The sequence below is a fragment of the Calcarisporiella thermophila genome (genome assembly GCF_041956535.1).
Source record: "Calcarisporiella thermophila strain CBS 279.70 unplaced genomic scaffold VTP21scaffold_1, whole genome shotgun sequence".
NCBI lineage: Eukaryota > Fungi > Calcarisporiellomycota > Calcarisporiellomycetes > Calcarisporiellales > Calcarisporiellaceae > Calcarisporiella > Calcarisporiella thermophila.
This window is the reverse complement of record NW_027192191.1, coordinates 309,267-328,934: the sequence shown is the minus strand read 5'-3', so window position 1 is coordinate 328,934 and position 19,668 is coordinate 309,267. Positions and strand designations below refer to the sequence as shown.

The 19,668-nt window shown below is 48.5% G+C and overlaps 10 protein-coding genes across 10 annotated transcripts; 6 read left to right on the top strand and 4 right to left on the bottom strand.

The window, feature by feature from the left end:
- Positions 1 to 100: 100 nt before the first annotated feature.
- On the bottom strand, positions 101 to 784 carry VTP21DRAFT_155 (60S ribosomal eL30 domain-containing protein; the record flags this gene model as incomplete). The annotated part of the gene is made up of 3 exons (XM_069391649.1): positions 101 to 198; positions 264 to 365; positions 460 to 784. The coding sequence occupies 3 exons, from the start codon at positions 782 to 784 to the stop codon at positions 101 to 103; spliced, it is 525 nt and encodes a 174-aa protein (XP_069256534.1).
- Positions 785 to 1,171: 387 nt separating this feature from the next.
- VTP21DRAFT_154 (uncharacterized protein) lies at positions 1,172 to 6,203 on the top strand (the record flags this gene model as incomplete). The annotated part of the gene is made up of 8 exons (XM_069391638.1): positions 1,172 to 3,220; positions 3,280 to 4,396; positions 4,455 to 4,678; positions 4,751 to 4,902; positions 4,968 to 5,122; positions 5,195 to 5,717; positions 5,788 to 6,109; positions 6,186 to 6,203. 8 exons carry the CDS (start codon positions 1,172 to 1,174, stop codon positions 6,201 to 6,203), a joined length of 4,560 nt encoding a protein of 1,519 aa, XP_069256533.1.
- Positions 6,204 to 6,658: 455 nt separating this feature from the next.
- On the top strand, positions 6,659 to 8,536 carry VTP21DRAFT_153 (uncharacterized protein; the record flags this gene model as incomplete). Its single annotated transcript, XM_069391627.1, has 10 exons — positions 6,659 to 6,734; positions 6,811 to 7,020; positions 7,125 to 7,255; positions 7,316 to 7,402; positions 7,480 to 7,636; positions 7,717 to 7,853; positions 7,918 to 8,013; positions 8,080 to 8,159; positions 8,218 to 8,422; positions 8,489 to 8,536. The coding sequence occupies 10 exons, from the start codon at positions 6,659 to 6,661 to the stop codon at positions 8,534 to 8,536; spliced, it is 1,227 nt and encodes a 408-aa protein (XP_069256532.1).
- Positions 8,537 to 8,975: 439 nt separating this feature from the next.
- VTP21DRAFT_152 (uncharacterized protein) lies at positions 8,976 to 10,221 on the bottom strand (the record flags this gene model as incomplete). The annotated part of the gene is made up of 5 exons (XM_069391616.1): positions 8,976 to 9,190; positions 9,258 to 9,489; positions 9,585 to 9,729; positions 9,788 to 10,016; positions 10,149 to 10,221. The coding sequence occupies 5 exons, from the start codon at positions 10,219 to 10,221 to the stop codon at positions 8,976 to 8,978; spliced, it is 894 nt and encodes a 297-aa protein (XP_069256531.1).
- A 626-nt stretch (positions 10,222 to 10,847) lies between these two features.
- On the top strand, positions 10,848 to 12,515 carry VTP21DRAFT_151 (uncharacterized protein; the record flags this gene model as incomplete). Its single annotated transcript, XM_069391605.1, has 3 exons — positions 10,848 to 11,445; positions 11,505 to 11,800; positions 11,886 to 12,515. 3 exons carry the CDS (start codon positions 10,848 to 10,850, stop codon positions 12,513 to 12,515), a joined length of 1,524 nt encoding a protein of 507 aa, XP_069256530.1.
- A 327-nt stretch (positions 12,516 to 12,842) lies between these two features.
- Positions 12,843 to 13,971, top strand: VTP21DRAFT_150 (uncharacterized protein; the record flags this gene model as incomplete). The annotated part of the gene is made up of 5 exons (XM_069391594.1): positions 12,843 to 13,167; positions 13,267 to 13,385; positions 13,480 to 13,571; positions 13,645 to 13,807; positions 13,894 to 13,971. The coding sequence occupies 5 exons, from the start codon at positions 12,843 to 12,845 to the stop codon at positions 13,969 to 13,971; spliced, it is 777 nt and encodes a 258-aa protein (XP_069256529.1).
- Positions 13,972 to 14,153: 182 nt separating this feature from the next.
- Positions 14,154 to 15,762, top strand: VTP21DRAFT_149 (uncharacterized protein; the record flags this gene model as incomplete). The annotated part of the gene is made up of 7 exons (XM_069391582.1): positions 14,154 to 14,271; positions 14,351 to 14,481; positions 14,552 to 14,871; positions 14,947 to 14,958; positions 15,049 to 15,178; positions 15,258 to 15,555; positions 15,629 to 15,762. The coding sequence occupies 7 exons, from the start codon at positions 14,154 to 14,156 to the stop codon at positions 15,760 to 15,762; spliced, it is 1,143 nt and encodes a 380-aa protein (XP_069256528.1).
- Positions 15,763 to 16,378: 616 nt separating this feature from the next.
- VTP21DRAFT_148 (uncharacterized protein) lies at positions 16,379 to 18,539 on the bottom strand (the record flags this gene model as incomplete). The annotated part of the gene is made up of 5 exons (XM_069391571.1): positions 16,379 to 17,554; positions 17,645 to 17,737; positions 17,800 to 17,970; positions 18,042 to 18,278; positions 18,342 to 18,539. 5 exons carry the CDS (start codon positions 18,537 to 18,539, stop codon positions 16,379 to 16,381), a joined length of 1,875 nt encoding a protein of 624 aa, XP_069256527.1.
- Positions 18,540 to 18,697: 158 nt separating this feature from the next.
- Positions 18,698 to 19,046, bottom strand: VTP21DRAFT_147 (uncharacterized protein; the record flags this gene model as incomplete). The annotated part of the gene is made up of 2 exons (XM_069391560.1): positions 18,698 to 18,940; positions 19,023 to 19,046. The coding sequence occupies 2 exons, from the start codon at positions 19,044 to 19,046 to the stop codon at positions 18,698 to 18,700; spliced, it is 267 nt and encodes an 88-aa protein (XP_069256526.1).
- Positions 19,047 to 19,118: 72 nt separating this feature from the next.
- VTP21DRAFT_146 (uncharacterized protein) lies at positions 19,119 to 19,578 on the top strand (the record flags this gene model as incomplete). Its single annotated transcript, XM_069391549.1, has 2 exons — positions 19,119 to 19,259; positions 19,345 to 19,578. The coding sequence occupies 2 exons, from the start codon at positions 19,119 to 19,121 to the stop codon at positions 19,576 to 19,578; spliced, it is 375 nt and encodes a 124-aa protein (XP_069256525.1).
- Positions 19,579 to 19,668: the final 90 nt, after the last annotated feature.

Here is a 19,668-nt window from a genome sequence, read left to right as displayed (position 1 = left end):
AAAGTATTCATGGAGGATATAAACAATTTTTTAAAATAACAGCTCTAATGGCGAAACCAAAAGAATCCTTTATTGTATTTTTTTTGCTAATACAAAAAGTTTACTGCGAGGCAAGGATTTCGGAGTCTCCGGGGTCGGTGATAGAGAGAACACCAACGCGGAAGAGTTTACCACAGGCAGTTCCGAGGTCGATGTTGCCTTTAAAAATAATTACCAAGTTTTAGCTTGTATTATAGAGAGTGATAGCATAAACAAACACTTACTGCCAGAGTAGTGGTGGACACCAGTCTTGGAGAGCATAGCATAGTACTCGATTTCAGACTTGCGAAGAGGAGGGCAGTTACCGGCAATAATCACCAACTTGGCTACAAAAAGCGGATAGTATTGTTAGAAAAAAGAAATGGGACGATCTCTGTCTGGTGAAAGACTCCTGTCCCAACATCTTTGAAAGCTATGTACCTTTGCCTTGACGCAGAGTCTTGAGAGTGCTCTTGTACCCCAGCGTGTACTTGCCCGACTTCATGACGAGGGCAAGGCGCGAGTTGATGTTCTCGACGGTCTTCTTGGACTTCTTGACGGGGGCCATTACGACTGAATTAAGTTGCTGATTGTGTATAGGAGGGGTACAACAAAGCAAACAAGAGAGAAGGAAGAAAAAGTTTTGCAGCTCTTGCACGAATTTATTGGAAAATTTTTTTGGTAAACAAATTTTTTGTTGAGGGTAATTTGTGAAACTGCACGTGTGGCTTAATTCCACTTCATACAACGCCTCTCTCTTGGTCATCGTTTTATATCGCGCTGTTCTTTCTCCGCTTTTGATTCAAGGAAGCGCCTGCTATAGAGAGCCCATTAAATCAGAATAGCGCGAACATATTATAAAAACAAGGCGTGTTGAAACGGCGCCTCTTTATTCATCAATACCAGCTTCTTTCCAAATTTTTTATTAATTTCTCTTGATGTTAAAGTTTAAATAAGGAAGAAAAAAAGGACTCGCCACCATTATTTCTCTTCTATCATTCTCACCCCAAGCGCTGAGACTTTATTCTGGAATATTTGATCACCATATTGCAAGTTTAACCGGTAATTAATTATATTCACTGCGATGTTCTTTGTATTGAATACACTAAAATTTACCTTTGTCATTCTACACCAATACTTAGCCTGCTCTTAAATGGTGACGGATGTGCTTGATGCTCAAGCTTTATCAAATATATCATCTGCTATGACATCCACATCTGGTAATGTACTCTCTTCTTCTTCATCGTCATGGCTCCGAGATAAGGAGATTCAACAGCGAGCACGAGTACGACAACTTGAAAGATTGGAGATGGAGTTGGAAGAAATAGCATCGCGTCTTGAGGTGAGCAGCAGTGATGGTAACACAACAGATCTCGAGCTTAATTCGGACGATCTCGAGTATATTGGCGAAGAGCTCGGGCAGCTACCCGAGCTGGAGCTTGCATTACAGTCACATCGAAATAGAAAAGATATGGTGGGGAAACATGCTGAAATTGGGGGCCGAGAGCCCAATTTGACACCTAGCTCAGACTCTCCTACCCGCTATTCCTCTTACCGATCACCCTCCATGAGAAAAATACATGGATCGCCACACTTTGGGCAATCACGCCATTTTCGTGTGCGTTCCAAATCCCGCTCGCCCTTCAAAACTGTATTGATTTCACCGGCTGCCTCCCCTGGCCGAACGCGATCTTCAAGCTATTCTCGCGACTCACGGGCGCTCGACTCGGATGTCTCTTCAAGCAGCTCCCCTAGCTATGATCCGTATCGAGAGGCACGGGCTATCGCTGGATTGCCACGAGCAATCTCGTCTCGCTCTCGAAGACGATCGGAAATGATGTGGGCTCGGTCTCCAATTAATATTAGGGATTCACCGAAATATCGCTATCAGCCTGGAAGCTATTCTCCTTATCGTGGCAGTAGGCGACGCATTTTACCGCATGACTATATGGATCGAATGAATTCACTCCGTGGCAATTATGCTAGTCCTATCCGATCCGAAAATGATCTCATGCAAGACCTCATCTCGATGACGTCCCCACGACGTTATTCACCCTCATCATCGGAAGAATTGGACGACGCTTCTTCTTCCAACAACTCCGAGTTTGAGGCTGATGATGTTGGTTATCGCCGACAAAACGATTCTTACTCGACACGTTCGTCTTCTCGTTCGCGCTCTTGGTCAAGCTCTCGCAGGCGCAGAGCTCCCTCACACCATTTTTCCTCTTCGACATCCTCCTCGGTCCTTTTGCCAGACATTCCTCTTCCACCTCCACGAGGACATGTCGGATCCTCTTTCGTTGGGGACGAGTGGGAATTGGATTACTCTCCACAGAACTTTTTCCCACGAGACCGCTTGCCCCCACCCATTGAACCGTCCCGGACTTCTCTCAGTGAACTTTTAGCGCAACGTCGTAAATCAATCGATTCGATGTCAGTGTCACTCTCTAATGCACCCGCACCCTCCCAGAAACAACGCGAATTTTCAACAGAAGGTTCCGTTCGCACTAACCACCGAAATACTTTACCTTTTAATCCTATGGATGCTGGAAATACTAGTTACAATCTCTCGTCACCACGATTGCAGGAACAACGGGTGAATTTGGTTCCCTCCAATGTTATTAATGCGACACAGCAGCCGTTTCAATTTCCAACCCAAGCCTCTGCCCCTCCAAACGTGACCGTGCCAATACAACAGCCAAACACTACAGCATTTCCTAGTACCAATAATCCATTTAGAGAAAAAGGGGCAGAAGCAATGAGGCTACGGCAGGAACCTCCACAGGCCACGGCTAACGCCCCCTCTTATTCATTTGTACCTTTGGAAAAGGAGACTAGTAGTATCGCTCATGAGGTGCAGCCACCGGACTCAATACCACATCAGCCTGTGTTACCTGTTGCAACGACTGCTCCACAATATACGCCAGTTACTGGTGCTCAAGCATATAGAGACAATGCTGCTTCGGTTCCAAATAAGAGCGTCAGTACCAGTGCACCGGTCCCTACGAATTCACTAGTCACTAATAAGGAGCAAGATGCCAGCAAATTGCCTGCAACGATTGGCTCTCAATCAGAGATTGACCCTAAGCTCTTGGCTAAACAAGCCCCGGTTAGCGAGAATTCAAGCTTGCCGAACAATCGCCTATTGCCTACCAAGACTGACACCACGGACAGTTTTATTAAAAACCGGAAACGTGGACAGGTAGGTTTAGTTATATTTTGGCCATTAGTGCATTATGGAATACTAAATTTTGTCTGCAGTCCATGTCATCCACACTTGCACAGAAACAGCCTATCCCTGAACTAATGCCCCCTATGCACATGAGGCCACTTCAATTTACGAGTTCACTTACCAAAATCTCTTCTCCCGCACCCCAAAATCAGCAAGCAGACTCAACTAAAAGCGTCGCTAGTTCTACACTTGCTAGTGCCGTTGGCGAAATAACAACAAAGCTTGTACAGTCCTCTTCAGCTGAGAATCCGCCCTTTAAGCGGTTCTCAACTTCCACGGTTGCCTCTGCCACAACAAAAGAAACGCTCTCAAGTGTCCCAGCGCCGGCCCACCAAGTTCATCTCAAACATAGCTCTGGTGACTCAACAGAGAATCCCAAGCAAGATCCATCACAAAGCAATTCATTAGTGAAACTTAAGGATAGCAACCATTCTGATTCAGCTAATAGACTCCCCATCACTCCCCACCAGTCTATATCGAAATCCTCTGATCCGCTGGAGTCGACCCCAAAAGCTCAGCAAAGAGCTTCACAGCCAGTGCTGTCGAAATCGTTCACTGATTCCAAACTGCGATACACCATGATCACCACGAGCAGCTCGCTAAGTTCCTCAGCAACCAAGACTGAGAAACTTATACAGCCCGATGTGCCTGACCTTACGTCGAGTCAACCTTCCACCTCCTCCGCGGTCAAATCTTTGAACCCGCCTGCTATCAGTGGTGGTTCGATGCCAAGCGGAAGCGATAAGACGGCTATTAAATGGGAATCCAAACTAACCACCACCCCCAGCACGAGCAAGGTGTCCGTCCATACTTCCCCGCCCTATCTTCCAGCTTCTCCAAGGATTATGCCCCTGGCGGATGAAGATGTTCCCATAAGACAGAGTGACTTCCTTAATTCGAACAGCTCTCGTCAAAGTAATCCACTGCTTATCGCCACACGACTAAGAGATAAAGAGCGGGCTATGCGGGACAAAAAGAGTATTGCAACTGCGATGACTCCACAGCAGGCCATACGGACACACTCAGCACAATTGACGCTGTACGAAAGGAACGAGATTTTGGAGTACCCAAAAGTTTATTACTTGGGTCAACATGCTAGTGGACAGAAGAAGGCGGCGAATCTTGAAGTGTCGCACAATAACTTCGGTTAGTGTTATTTTCCCTGCTTTTTATCTCCGTGAATCCAACTCAGGTTTCCTCTTAGGCTATGACGATGATCGAGGTGATTACCAGATTGTGATTAGGGATCACATCTCGTACCGCTATGAGGTGCTTGATATCCTGGGTAAAGGTTCATTTGGACAGGTTGCTCGCTGCTACGATCACAGGACAGGTGAGCTTGCGGCTGTAAAAATCATCCGTAACAAAAAACGTTTCCACAAGCAAGCCCAAGTGGAGGTGCGCATACTGGGATCCATTGTTAAATGGGTAAATGCTCTGTTCATTTTTCTGGAAAATAAGTTTCTTTTTTGATTTATTGCTTTTTCCTCCCCCTATTAGGATCCGGACAATAAGCATAACTGTGTTCGGATGATCGGTAACTTCCACTTCCGCGGCCATCTATGCATTGCGTTTGAATGCCTGAGCATTAATCTGTACGAGTTTATCAAAAACAATCACTTCCAAGGCTTTTCTCTTGGCTTGATCCGAAAGTTTGTATTTTCATGGCTATTTAACTCACGAAGCTTGGATTTTGACATGCGTAAAACATCTCTAGATTCACGACGCAGATACTGGCTTCACTCGTCCTCCTACATAAACATAAGGTCATTCACTGTGACTTGAAGCCGGAAAACGTGTTGTTGAAGGACCCGACGCGCAGTGGAATAAAAGTCATTGATTTCGGAAGTAGTTGCTTTGAGAATGAGCGCAGTATGTGCCTTTTACATCCAAATACTAAGAAGAGAAGCATGCTAACCTCGCCTCTTTGGTGTTCATCTTTAGTATATACCTATATTCAGAGCCGTTTCTATCGATCGCCCGAGGTGATACTCCAACTTCCTTATGATATGGCTATCGATATGTGGAGTCTTGGCTGCATCCTGGCAGAGCTCCACACCGGCTATCCGCTCTTCCCTGGTGAAAATGAGCAGGATCAACTTGCGTGCATCATGGAGGTAATCGGGGTTCCTGACCGGGCGTTCATTGATCGCAGCATTCGCAAGCACCTCTTTTTCGACGGAGATCAACCCCTTGCGGTGGTCACGCAGAAGGGCAAACGGCGGCGCCCCGGATCTCGGACTCTACAGGGAGTATTGAGATGCAACGACATGGCGTTCGTCGACTTCGTAACTCGGTGCTTATGCTGGGATCCAGAGAAGCGCCTAAAACCAGCAGAGGCGATGCAGCACCCTTGGATAACCGAGACGCGTATGTCTAGCAACGGAGCTGGAAGCAGCAATGGCCCCACCGGCAGCGGAAAGAATGCATTGCAAAATGCGTTTGAGGCGGTGCGGAGGCGAAATGCGTAAGCTTTATGCTGACAAATGTACTTACACTTTGTTGCTGATGAGCCATTAATTCTCTCCCGCATATAGACCCCTTCCGCTGATTCCCTCAAAACAGACTACCACCAAGGGCTCTAACAAGGAGATACTTGAGGACACGACTCGCACCACTACCCATCGAGTTTCAACGGGTGTAAAGCTCCCCTTAAACCCTGCTCCCCCTCATCCACCGCCACCGAAACCGATATCAATTTTGAACCACTTAAGCAAAACTAACCACCCCTCACCCGCCTCGATGGCAGCCTCGGCAGTCATTGCGGAAGGACAGGAGCGCACTAGACGCTTGTCTCTTCTCGCCTCCACGAGTAGTGCGGGAGGAAGAGAGAATGGTCAGGTCGAGATCGCGGCTTTTGTGAGTATTTTAAACCACGGGTCTGCCCATATTTTCTCGTGAAGAATGAAGTGAGCTAACGTCTGGAATTAACTAGGTGAAAATGCAAAAATAGTAGCCGGCAGCGAAGCTTGCGCTAGATAAAACGTTCTCATGCTTTTGCCTTTATTCTCCATTACCATCTCCATGTCATAAAATGAAATTTTTCGAGGCCCATCGAAAAATTCGATACTCTATGCATTTATATATATTGACATATATTCTTCCCCATCGCTTTCTATATTTTAAATTATTTTATGTTATTGTTATAACTATATAATGTTATTTTGATTTTTGACGTTTTTGATTTTGTCTCTATGCCAATGTTTTTCTCCTCGACATTATATATGATGATTTTGACTGTTATTGAGAACAATCTATTTGCATTTTTTTTTTTCGCGTCTCGGAATTGAAATAGAGCCTGGGTTGAAAAATTGTTTGTGAACGGCAGCAAACGCGTAAAATCCCATTTTTCCTATTTCAACTGTATTATCCATTCTATTTGCGCTTCCCACCTTGGCACATCTTACCATGGCCAATGCGATCCGTGCGGTGGAAAAGCTCCCACTCTCCCAGGAGCTCTTGGATTATTACAGGCAGCGCGTCGGTAAGTGCAGCGTTAGAATGCGATCCTCTCCCCCTCGACTCCACCATCGAATTCTAATCGACCATCTATTTGATAGAACGTGCTGAAGGCGACTATGACGATGCCCTTGCCCGCGTGGAACAAATCAAGCTTTCCCATGAAGAACATCATAATCTCACTTGGCAGCTTCACCAGCGCGTTCGAGAGATTGCTGAGCTCCAACGAGTTACCAGTGAGTTGCAACAATGCATCACAAAGGATCGCAGCACATTGCTAAATATCATGAGGGAAAACGATGAATTAAAAGGTTCAAGCATATAGACTACTATATCCTCTTATTGACGAGGGAGAGAGCCTTGACTATTAACATATTATCCAATTTTTTCTCGCCTTTTCATTCCATTCAATTAGTACGAGAACTGAGAGATCGGCGAAAGATACAATATCTACTCTCCATCACTGCACCCGATCAAGAAGAGAACATCAAGTTAAAAAAGCAACAAGATTTAGAAGAGGTGCTGCCTTTGCCACCCGACGATGCGGTAACTATAGGCTAACTGAAATATAAGAGATATGGTTTGAGTAATGATAATACGGAGTAGGACCTCGAGGTAAAGCTTCCTAATGACCTTGAGTTGGAGACGCTAAAATTAACGGTGGACGCGCTGAAAGCCCAGCTCAAAGACCAGGTAGAGTTGAATTAATGCCCTCAACCCCACCCTTTTTATCCAGCATCATTTATTTTGGATTTTATCGGTTTGAGTAGAAGGAGGTTTTTGAGGAGATCACCAAAAATCAGGAGCAAGAGCGTAGGGTAAGAATAGAGCAGGAGACGGCACTACGCACCAAGGACGCTGAAAGTATACAGGCTTTGACCACCAAGGTGCAAAAGTTAGAGAATTTTTGTCGAGAGAATACAAAGGGTGAGCCACCTCATAACCCAGAGTTTTTGACGGCGCACTCTTTAGCTCACCTCGGCGATTTTAAACATCAAAATAATTAGAACTCTTACACTTCAAGAAAATGGGCCTGGTGCGAGAACGGCAATGGAGAGAGGAGACTGAGAGGCTCAAAGCGGAGGTCAAAGCCCTCCAGTCTACAATATCCGAAGAAGGCGCTCGAAGTAGTGAGATTGAGCGGGTATGTATGCCCTGGATTCCCTCAAAGCATTCCCCAGCTATTTCTCACTTGATGTCATTTGCAGACTGCTGAGGAGCGGGTCTCGAGAAAATATAGTAATCTCACTGAGGAGCTCAAGCGGCAGATCAGGGAGTATGAGGCGAAAGTGCAGTCGATGGAGGTGGTGAAGCAACTACACGCAATATACCAAGGCTTTTATCTCTGACCCCGATATGTGGATTCTTAGGTTGAGACCCAACAAAAGGAGGCGGCCCAGCAGAAGAAGATCGAAGCTTTGCAAAAGAAGTTGGAGACCATGACAAACAAGTATGCTTCAAGCAGAATAGATAAGAATACAGTCCGCTCATTGTGGTTCTTTGAATAGCTACAATAATCTCAATCGACGCCGCAAGATGGACATTGAGGGCTTCAACAACGACGTGGCCATGCTGCGAAAGCAAGTGAAGAATTTGGAACGCCAGATTCTTAAATATGCTCCCGCAGACGACGAGGATATTGAACTCTTGGAACTTGCGAGAGAGACAACGGACCAGGCGAACAAGGTTGCCGAGGAGCTGCACCAAATGAAGGTAGGCCATCACTTTTACGTCGCCGTGTGCATGAAAATCGCTGAAATGCTCCTATGGATATTCTAGAGGAAGATATATCAAGCGGAACGAGACATTCGAGATGATGCCATTTAGACTTTGCATGCCGCCCCTTCTTGGACGTTTTCAGCACTGCTATGACGTTAGCACGCTCGAACTGTAAATAGCTACGTCTTTACTGATTTTGATCAGGCTGTGTACTTTTTATGCAATTCATAAATCAACCCGTCTTTCGTGAAAGAGAAGCAAATCATGCGTAACATGAGTTTATCCTAGAAGAATCGTGCGAGAGCAGCCGCTATATTAAGGAGGAATTACCATAATACGTGTAAAAGGTACATGCTTTGGCCATTGGATGGAGTAAAAGGGGGAAAAAATATAGATACAAGATGAGAGATTCAAAATATATACATTAAAATGGTCTACAGTGAAAGTCTTGGACGGGCATAGCACTGGTCACCTTCCCTCCAGCACCACGCCTCTATTGAAAGGGTATCAAGTGCGCTCTCGTACTTTACGGCTTAGCCGCCGCACATCAATTAACAGCGTTCTCACATCCGTCACAATCGATAGAGATGTGAGGAAGCGAGGTTAGATGGCTTTCGTTTGGTACGGAAATGATTTGTCCTGTATTCCCTACAGTGATGGGGCGTATAGTGGTTCCGACGTTCCCATGGTCGCTTCCACAATCAGAGCGCATGTTGGCACAGTGCCAGAGGTGGAGTGAGATGAGAAAGCAGGCTAGTCCCCCTAGAAAGCAGACAAGCATGAGCTAGCCGAAACAAGTGCGGACGATGCGGTGTATGGGAGTACTTACAGTCAATGTCGAATAGGGTGGTCGAGTCGAACACGCGGAAATAGATGAGAAGTGGCGTGATAATATTGGAAAAGGTAAGGACGACCAGGTAGATCGTCCCGTCACGCAAGAGGGCATCGAATATCGAGTTGGTTCTGACCGAGAGGATTTTGTAGCAAAATATCGCATTAAGGAAGGCGTTTTCCGCCCAAACAAAGCCAAACCATAGCATAACAATGATGGGATTAGGCAACTATGGAGGATGTCAGCAATGCACATACTTCAGTAAGCACGCTTGAACAGCAACATGTCTCTTTATAAGTCGGGGGGGGGGGGGAGGACACTTACATTAGAGCAGCCACCTAGCGGATTCACATTATACTTGGCCTGAAAGATGTGGATGAAGTGGATGACAAAGGCGCCAGCTGCTAGAGTAAAGCTTATGATGGGAATTATGATGTTGCGATTGTAGGCAACATAGGCCTTAATCATCCTAATAAATCTTGCATTGAGTTGGGGGGAGCATGATAATCGCAATGAAGATCATTTACATGATGCCTATAATTGCATCGAGAGATAACTCCTGGGGTATATTAATGAAGTACGAGACAATATCGCAGTTGACATCCTTCATCCCCAGATACGGGATTACGTTCGCTAGTATGCGAATAGGCCCAAAGATGTTGCAGATAAGACACAACCAGTACACGGGCTGTCTGAATTTTCGCAGCATGGCCACGGAGAGGTATAGATTGAGAAGGAACACATTCAGGACAAATCCTACGGGGAAGAAGAAAAGGGCGGGTTAGATCGACAGGGCATCTATTTCCCGGTCATCCCCACTGAACCAAGGCGGGCGGCTCTCACTCCTCCCCCCATTTAATATAGTAAAATTGGACCAGTGTAGCCTACCCTCAAGGAAGGTGATTGTTTTTTCTCTGGTGACCTGGGCCCATAGCTCTGGGTTCTGCTTCACAGTGTCCATGTCAGTAAAGCCAGGAGAGAAGGCGAGAGAAGAGGTGCGAGTGGATCCTGGCTAAAAGAGCTGCCCGTCTCAACCAACCTCCCCAATGTTCTGCGCGACTCTGGCTATTAGCTATTGTTTCTTTCATATCGGACTGGATACGACAAATTGGCTTGGGTTGGCCAGTGCGCACATTTATACGGTGAATTGGCGCCAGAGTCGAGGGAAAAGCAATTGAAACTCTTTTGGGACACTCTCTTGGTTCCAAACAGGGTAGCTAGCTTGATATGGAATTTTCAATTTCCTCTCTCCCGAATTAAAGCAACGCATCAGCAACGCGGTGAAAATGGCAAATGGGTGGCGGAGAGCGAAACGGCCCGTTACAAATGCAAGCCTAGCCGAAAAGGCTGCCCTGCTGGAATGTCTGGAAAAGGAAGGCGGCTCGGCTGCCGCAGCAAGCCTGCCCATCTACACGCATAGGCTGAAGAAGCCTGCTGCGCCTCAAACGCACCGAGATTCTCGAACCCCTGGGCTTACCAGCGGTTATTTAAACTCCTCCGCGGCGAGTGAAGCTCTAACTTTAATTTCAGAAGATCTCTCACGCGCTGTCTCAGACCTTCTTCCCTATCCGACAATCCGAGTCCCAAATGCTGGTTCGACTGGGGTATTTTGCCGTCATTGCCTCCCTTGTCTTTTTTGGCCAAGTCTCGCAAGCTCGAAGCAATGACCAGCGGCCTTTCCGACTCGAGCAGTGCCCTCTCACCGAAATCAAGCAATCCTTCCTAAATTATCTCAGGGGATGTCTCTCCGACGATGCGCGCATTGTCCTAAAAGGTGAGGGCAACTACAAAGCCATCAATGAACACTGGTCGGATCTCGCCGAGTTGAATGCCACCGCAATAGTGCAGCCCGCGAATGTGCGTGATGTACAGCAGGTGATTGACTTCGTGAAGCATTACAACATTGATTTTGCGATTAAATCGGGGGGGCACAACTGCAACCCGAGCCACAGCGGCTCTGAAGGCGGCTTGCTACTCGACCTTGGCCTACTGAACTCCATCGAATACAGCACAAAATCCAAGACTGTGGCCCTTGGCCCCGGCGCACGATGGGGCGACGTGGACAAGCATCTGGCCAAATTCGGACGAGCGGCCGTGGGGGGCCGTGTATCGAATGTCGGCGTGGGGGGCTTCACCCTTGGGGGAGGCTATGGGTGGAAGACCGGGCAGCATGGCCTTGCGTCGGGTAAAGCGCATTGGACTCCCCACCCGAATCGTGCTAATCTCTTTGAATTGCATTGACAGACAATCTGGTTGAGGTTGAAATGGTAATTGCGGATGGTCGGAGTCTCCGCGTGAGCAAAACCGAGCACCCGGATCTCTTCTTCGCGATTCGCGGCGGAGGCGGCCAATTCGGCGTGGCTACCAAGTTCACCTTTGAAACTTTTGAACAAAATGGCAAAATATTCTCGGGCTTCCTCTTTTACCGCAGTGGTCAGATAAAGCCGCTCGCAAAGTTGGTGGCCAATTGGTCGGCAAATAACAAAGACCCAAAGGCCAATCTGTTGCTAGTATTCGCCCGACCTCCTCCGAGCTTTGAGGTAATGCCCAGCACTTGAGCTATTCCTTTTTCACCCTCATCATCTCCTCCAGATATCAGTCGCGGCTAACCGCCCTCCTCAATAGCCAACCTCGGTAGTCCAGGTCTGGTATGACGGCAATGCGGAGCAGGCGCGAAAGGTGTTTAAAGACTTTTACGACCTTGGCGCCTTCCAAGACACAACCGAGGAAATGGAGTATTGGAAGGGCAACACCCTCCAGGACCCATTGACGACCACCGGCGATCTCAAATTCCTCTCCGCCGTCTCTGCCTCCAAGATCACCCCCGATCTCGTCGAAACCGCCTTCGATTACTACACAGAATTCACTGATGCGATACCCGATGCCGTGCAAACCACCATTTTAATCGAGCCTACCTTCCAAGGCGCGTTCCGTGGCGTCAAGGACGCAGATTCGGCCTATCCCCATAGCAAAGCGAATCATATCGTGGGCATAGTACCGCGTTGGAAGGACCACAAGCTCACTGGCAAAGTGTTGCGGTGGATACGGAAGGGAGAGGTGATCCTGCGTAAAGGCAATGAAGCCAATGCGCTCTACCCAAATTACAGCATTTATGACGAGCCCGTCGAACATCTGTTCCGTGGTAATCTGGCTAGACTCCAGAATATAAAGAGAGCATACGATGAAGAATGCTTGTTTAGACACGGTTTTATAATACCCACCGATGCCTGCACTCGTTGTCCAGTGGGCGTATAGGTCTATTTTTAATATACCATATCAAATAAACCCTTTGAAACTGACTCCTCCTCTCCCGTCTTGAAAGGAGAGATGGTGTACCTAGTGGGTAACCTCTGGAACCGTTGTAGAGTCCAACTAGAAAATGATGGGCCAACCAAAACCATCCAGGACCACGGGGACGTGGTGCGGAATGGTATGAAAATTTGGGAGCGAAAAGGCGAGCCAGCTTTTGCCACCAAGATTTTATGGCTTAGCGAATTTGTGTTTACCCAACCCCCTTTGCAATACGGAGATGCTTGAGTAATTGCCAGCGTTGGGTGTAGGGGTATATACGTTTGCACTGTAATGTCAAGACTATTAGCCCTCCGCTGTCTGAGGCTCAGCCTCACCCGTCCCATCTCTTCTCCCAATGTCATTCGCCCTACCTTCATTCCAGCGCTTCAGCCCAGACGAGCCTCCCTCTCTTCGAATTTAGAACAGAATCGGTCCTTTGCCAGCAGAAAATCCAACAAAAAGGGAAAGAAGGGCGTGGCGGCGAGCGACGTGGAATCGGAAGCAATCACTTCCGAATTATCGTTTAATGAGGAGGCCTCTGAGGCTAAAATGCGAGACTCCGTGCAGCGCCTGAAAAATGACCTGGCTATGATGAGAATTGGACGTGCGAATCCTGGTATGCTGTTTCTTTGCTGTGCACATTAATTCCAAAAATGATGATGGCCTCACTCCTGACACTCGCGTCGATGCGCTTATCTGTTTACTGAAACAATAGCTCTCCTAGACGTTGTCCGAGTGGATTTAGGAGAGTACGGGCACATGCCACTAAAGGATATCGCACAGGTGACGATACGAGATCCCAACACACTTCTTGTTCACGTCAACGATCCTGAAGTAAGCCCATTGCTTTCTCTTGTTTTTATCCATTTATCCTAACCGCCTCTCCTTTTATTGTATTGCTCTTGATGTGTGCCCTGCTCGGAAAAAGTTTTTGACAGCTGTCGATAGATCCATCCGCAACGCTAACCTCAATCTCAACCCGATCCTAGAAAACAAAGCCATCAAAGTCCCAGTCCCAAAGTAAGTTTATGTGTTCTCTCTCTTCTCCCCTCTTCTAATTCTACATTTTGGACCCTGCTTGCTTCAACCCTAGAGCAACAAAGGAGTTACGAGAAAAGCTCGTAAAGTCCGTGGGTGAAGCAGCCGAGCAGACGCGGATCCGCGTCCGCCAAATTAGACAGAATGCAATGAAGGATCTCAAAAAGGACTTGAAGAATGGGCTCTCCGAGGATGAGCACAGACGTTTTGAAAAGAAGGTGAGGGTCTGGATACTTAGCTTCGCTTATTTAGGGAGCTATCAGAAGGGAAGGTTTCTGATGGATATCTCCAACTTTGAACGCAGGTGCAAGGTCTCACCGATAAATATATCAAATCGATTGAGGAGGTATTAACCGCAAAGATTCGAGAGATCCAGGCTTAGGCTTGGCTATTTCGGTATGTCATGATGAAAGGATAGAAAGCAATAAAATTTCGGGCTACGAAAAGATTCAATGGAATTTTCTAAATCCAGCCAAGAAGGCGCAAGAAATTTCCTTATCCCAGCATGTTGAGGGTGATATAAATGAAGGGACCACCTTTATCGTTGGAAATTCTGACAGACTCATGGTGAAAAGAAAGGGTGAATTCGTTCCACCCCCAAAGTGGGCCGGCTACTTTCCCGTGCTCATCGCCCTGGTGATCCTAGGCGCCGGCTACTACCTCTATGTCGTGCGATTATGCAGTAAATACGCTTCACTCCTAATCGTTCATCATTCACGACGCTGACATTTGTATTTGTTTTCTCTTCCCATTGACCAAAGTCCAAACGCTTATTCCGGCCAAGCGGCTGGCTCAATGCATAATTTATCTAGTGGTTGCCCATATTCTTTTTGCCATGTTCCTAATATGCTATCTCCGTGTCCTTGCGACTCCGGCCGGTTCAGCTAACAAGGTTTGCATTATTTCGTGTCCCTGCAAGCAATTCCTCTTTCCAATAGTACCTAATTCTAATGGCCCCATAGCCACCTAAAGAGCTCGAGAATGAGATGCGGCGATGGGCGGAAAAATACAAAGCCGAGCGCGACATCGAGGGATCGACGGCTCCAGCCACTCTCGCCTCTCCTGTTCTAAAGCCTGCATCGGTGGAAAGTAAAGAGGGCTCTGCACGCTCCACCGATTGGTTAGACCCCAAGGAGGAGAACGCATCCCATACTAGTATTGATATTGCACCCCCTCTTTCTATTTTCGGGAAGCCACGGTTTTGTGATAAGTGCAATTGGATCAAACCGGATCGAGCGCACCATTGCAAGTATTGCCAGGAGTGTGTACTGCGGATGGACCAGTAGGTGTTGATTTGTTTCTCTTTGGAACCATATTTGTAAGGATTTTTTACCGTATTCGCTCTCTATTTATATAGCCATTGCCCATGGTAATCACCAAAAATCCACCATGATGTCTTCTTCCATTTTGATTCAGTCGTCTTCCCCTCCCCCTCCCCCCCTTCTCGTTTCCATTCTAGGGTCAATGGCTGCGTTGGGCACCACAATTATAAATTCTTTATCCAATTTGTCTTCTATGGCGGGCTCCTCACACTTTGGGGATTTGTCACCACGTTGGCCGCCTTTATACAAATTCGAACAGAGAAGCGAGTAGGTGGCCGCTTAAACGTGGAGTTTATTGAGTGACCAGTTGGTGTGTTTTACTGACCCAAATCTCACCCCTCTTTAGCCGCCGCCGCTCGACCCTGCCCTGATCGTCCTCCTCACCCTCTCCTTTCTCTTCGGTTCACTTCTCCTAGGCTTTGCCATTTTTCAGATTCGCCTCGTCCTCCTCAACCGTACCACTATCGAGAACCTCTCCGCCAAGTCCAAGTCTGGGCAGCAGAGAAACGCGCCGTCGGATAAGCCCCATCAAGAAGTACCGAATCCACCGACCAACTTTACCCAGAGTGGGGAGAATGTGTTTGATTTGGGCATGTGGGACAACTGGACAAGCGTTATGGGGAAAAGTTGGCCCTCGTGGCTTGGTAAGGATTCATTCCCATTTCATCGTAGTATCCACATGTGGCTGGCTGACCAAGCTTTTGGTGCATGTTTTAGTGCCAAGCAAGGGCACCTCTGGAAATGGATTTCTATACCCCTACAACCATGCGGTCTATCTTCGCCTACGGGACGCTGGGCGCATGGATGAATATCCGCCGACCCCTCCGGCCATTGAATTTAGGGATTCCTAGAATGGCTCCTCTTGCCAACCTCCATCCAAACCTCCTCATGAAATCCCACGCCTTAATATCACCTTTTCTTGTAGATATACATATCCACCCATCTATCCTGCTTGTAGATCTATCTTAGTTCACTTCTCCCGTTTGCTTAGATGCTTCTCCAATCCTGGTTCATCCTACTTCATCACCTCTCCCCCCCCCCCCTCCTTGACCCAGCCCTGCTAACCTCATTCCCACGATTCCTACGTAAAAGGCGGCTGCATCACCAGGATGAAAACTCTGTACTTTGTATTGAGTGGTTATAATAATAATATAAACAAACAGGCTAATGGCAGGGAAATGGATCCCAGGAAGTCTTTCTCTACCCATGAATGAAGCAGAAACCAGTCGACTTTTCAAAATGCAACGATACACAATGGGGGGAAAATGAAGACAACAAAAAAGAAGAGAGACCAAAAGGAAGAAGAACTCTATGAAGAGAAGAAAGAAGGTGATGCAGAATATACAATGATTGATATACAGAAAGGAAAATATAGAATAAAGGATATAGTGTATATAGTTTGGGTGATGAAAAAAAAAGGGGGGGACGGATAAATAACGAAAGCGCAGAGGTGCAGAGATGCTCTGCTCATGGGGAGGAGGAGCGAACCAGGGCAAGCAGCTGCTGTGCTTCCTCCTCCCGCTTGAACTTGACCATGTAGACGGTGGAAAGACCGGTTTTCCCCACCACCTTGATCCCGATCCGCTTCCCTCCCAAGGGCTGCCACTGCTCGGGGCCCATCTCCTCATGCAGCACGCTAGTGGCCCGACGGTCAAGGACAAGATGCACCAGTAGTGCAGGGGGGGAAGCTCCGGAGGCTCTCTCGGCAAGTTTGAGGCAGCCGGTGCCCAAGTTCATCCAACGGGCGTGCTCCCATTGCAGATAAATCTTGCAAGGCAATCGGAGAAGGTGGCGCATCTCCGCCGCACCGGAGCCCGTGGCCGTGAGGTTGTGCGTGAGGCTGGCCGATCTCGACACAAACCCCTCTTCCCGCCCCTCAATTCCCAGGGTGATTCCCTCCGCTCGGGCTTTCTGCACCTCCTTCTCCAGGAGATCGGCGTCCCCTCTCTCGTCGAACTGCAGCCACCACTCCTCCCTTTTCTCCGCCCCCATCTCACAGAGGATCACCAGGTCCGTCGGGCCCTCCCGTCTGATCTCCGTCGAAGGGAGAATCCAAGCGTTGAGGACCATGCGGCCGCTGGCGAAGATGGTGAAGAGCAAGCGAGCCGTGGTGGTGAGCCGAATCTCCACGAAGCAATCGGACGTCAGAGTTTCCCAGGCTCCAAAGCCGGCGTGGACGCGGCGGCTGGCATCGCATGGCGGGGTGCGTAGCAAGGTGTCGCACACCGTGGCAATGGAGGACACCGTGCTGAGGCTTGAGGCCGAGATTCGCCGATGCAGTCCGGGGAAACCGTCCGATGCCGTCTCCTGAGAGGGCATCAATAGAGGAGGGGTGGAGGGAGGTGTCGCGGGTGTTTCTTTCCCCGCCAAGGGCGGGCTGGAGCCGGTGATGGGCAAATAGTCTTCGACTTTGGAAGACACGGCCTTTTTCAGATTGGGTGATGCCGGGAGGGCCACTCCTTTTGGCGCTCCGGAGAAAGTTTTGTCGGCCCTGTTTACACTCCAGGTGGGATCGGGGGATCGACGGCGACAAACGGGGGAGCTTAAACACGCGCCTTCCACCCACTGCTGTAGTTGCCTTAGCTGCCAGATTGCGGTGGTTAACTTAGACGCTTCTGCCCCTATGGCGCTTTGTGCCAGCCACTTGAAAATAACAATTTAGCAAACAAGAACAAGTTGGCGCCTTTTAGGCCAGGGAGAATGTGGGGAAAACGATTGACGAGGAAAAGCTACCTTATAGAAATGGGAATAGTGAGCCAGGCGATCGACTGGCAAATGGAAGAGCGAATCTAGGGTCACTTCCCTGTACTTGGCCTGCGACAGAGTCTTGTGTACGAAGATGGATTAGTGGGGAATTAGAAGTGCATGAGGCCATCGCCGTAGAGTACCTTGAGCATCTCTTGTATCTCCGGGGCATCTTCCGCCAATATGTCCATCCCTCTGACGAAATGCTTGGCATAGGTCTTGTAGGGCGACTCCAGCTGCCTAACGGTTGAAGATGTGGTCGAGCAGAGCTGTTGGAAATCAAGGGGCTGCGCTTGCGAAATCAGGGAGATATCCTTGAGGCAAGGAAAAGACACGTTTAGTGGCGTTAGCTATGCCCGGTCTGAGGAGAGCGGCCAGCACTCACCTTGTAGAGCTGGGTAGTGGTCTGGAGGAGAATTTCGAGTGCGCCGACCAGTAGAGCCAATTCCGGATAATGCTTCATCAACGTCTTATTGGACGTTTTCTCCAGAAGCATTGTCAAATGATCGAGATATTCTTTCTCGCCCGCCAAAAAATCCAAGAGTTGGCAGCTGGTCACGGCCTCCCCAGGATCTTTGGAGGGAGCATAGGGTGTGCCAGCCGAGCGGTTCAGATATAAGCTCTGCATTAGCCAGGAAAAAAAAGACGTGAGAGGGAAGTAATGGAACAAAGAACAATCACAAACTAAGAGAAAACCAAGCTGAGTTCCCACCTCATTTCTGGCGTCGTATTCCTTCCACCATATTTCTTTGTGCAAGCCTTCTTTGGATACTTGGTTTAACGAGGCTTTTGGCTGGAACGGTAACGGTGCCAGCCTCGTAGCACTCTTTTCCCGATGCACAGCATTCGATGGAATGGGGGCCTTTGCAATGGGGTAGGACATGGCGAAACAAAGCGAGCACAGGGCAATCCGAAAGGAGAGAAAAGGCTGTACAAAGACAAGACAAAATATGAAACGCGCTTGTGTTGTAAGAGGGCCGGAGCAAGAAGCAATAGGAGCGAATGGCAAAGCTTATGAGAGAAGGGGGGGGAAGGAGGGAATTAGGGCAAGCGCGATACTGGGCTCACGAGGGGAGAGCAAGAGAGGTTGCGAAGCGAGTGAAGGCGGGAATATTTGTAGAGAGAGTGGAGGGTTTGTTGGTAGGGCGAGCTTGCGGAAATCCAGAGCACCGATGCTAGGTTAAACTTCCCGCACCCATAGTTATGCATTTCTTTATTGCAGTGGAACGTCCTGTGTCCTTTTAAGGTTTTTTCCGGGTTGCGGCAGAGCACTGCAAATATTCTCTGCAAATCGATGCAAACGCCATGGAACGGGAATTTCTAGACGGATCGGTCTTGTCCTCGCTTTCAGCTCGGGCGGGCTTACTCTGGGGGCCGCGGCTGGGAGCATCTGGCTAAGCAGTCTCTAATCCCGGAACCTCTTCATTTCCTCTCGGCCGCCAGCTCCTCTCTCCTCCCTCCCATGACGCAGCGTCCGCTGCTTTTCCTGGTAATTGCAGGCTGCCGTGTTGCAGAGGAGAAGATGGGTCCTGTATTCCATCTCGACTGTTTTTGGGAATTCTTGTGGTGTCCAATGGCAGCGGCGGATTCCGGCAGTTATGTTGTGCAAATCTAACTGAAACCGGAACTCTCTTTGCACTCTCGCTGCCGGCCGTGGAATCCTCCCAGCCTTACTCTGACTCATACAGTGGCGGCCGTGGAGAGAGGATCTTGCTGATCTCATCTTTATTCCGCTTATTCGCCTGCGCCTACCGGAGAGGAAGGGGGGGAGGGTGATGGAGGAGGAGGAGGAGGAGGAGGTGGTGGTGGTGGTGGTTGTGTTTTGGGAATTCACCGGAAGAATGTTAGGAAACATGGGCGCGCGGTCCGAGGAGGGAAATGCAACGGCATCTCGATACAAACAAAGCACAGGGCATAGATAAGAGGAAAAAATGAGGGAGCAAAATGGAGATGGTTGCGATCGGGACATAGAGGGCGTCTGAAGCGGGGTCTGAAGGGCGAGGGCAGGAATT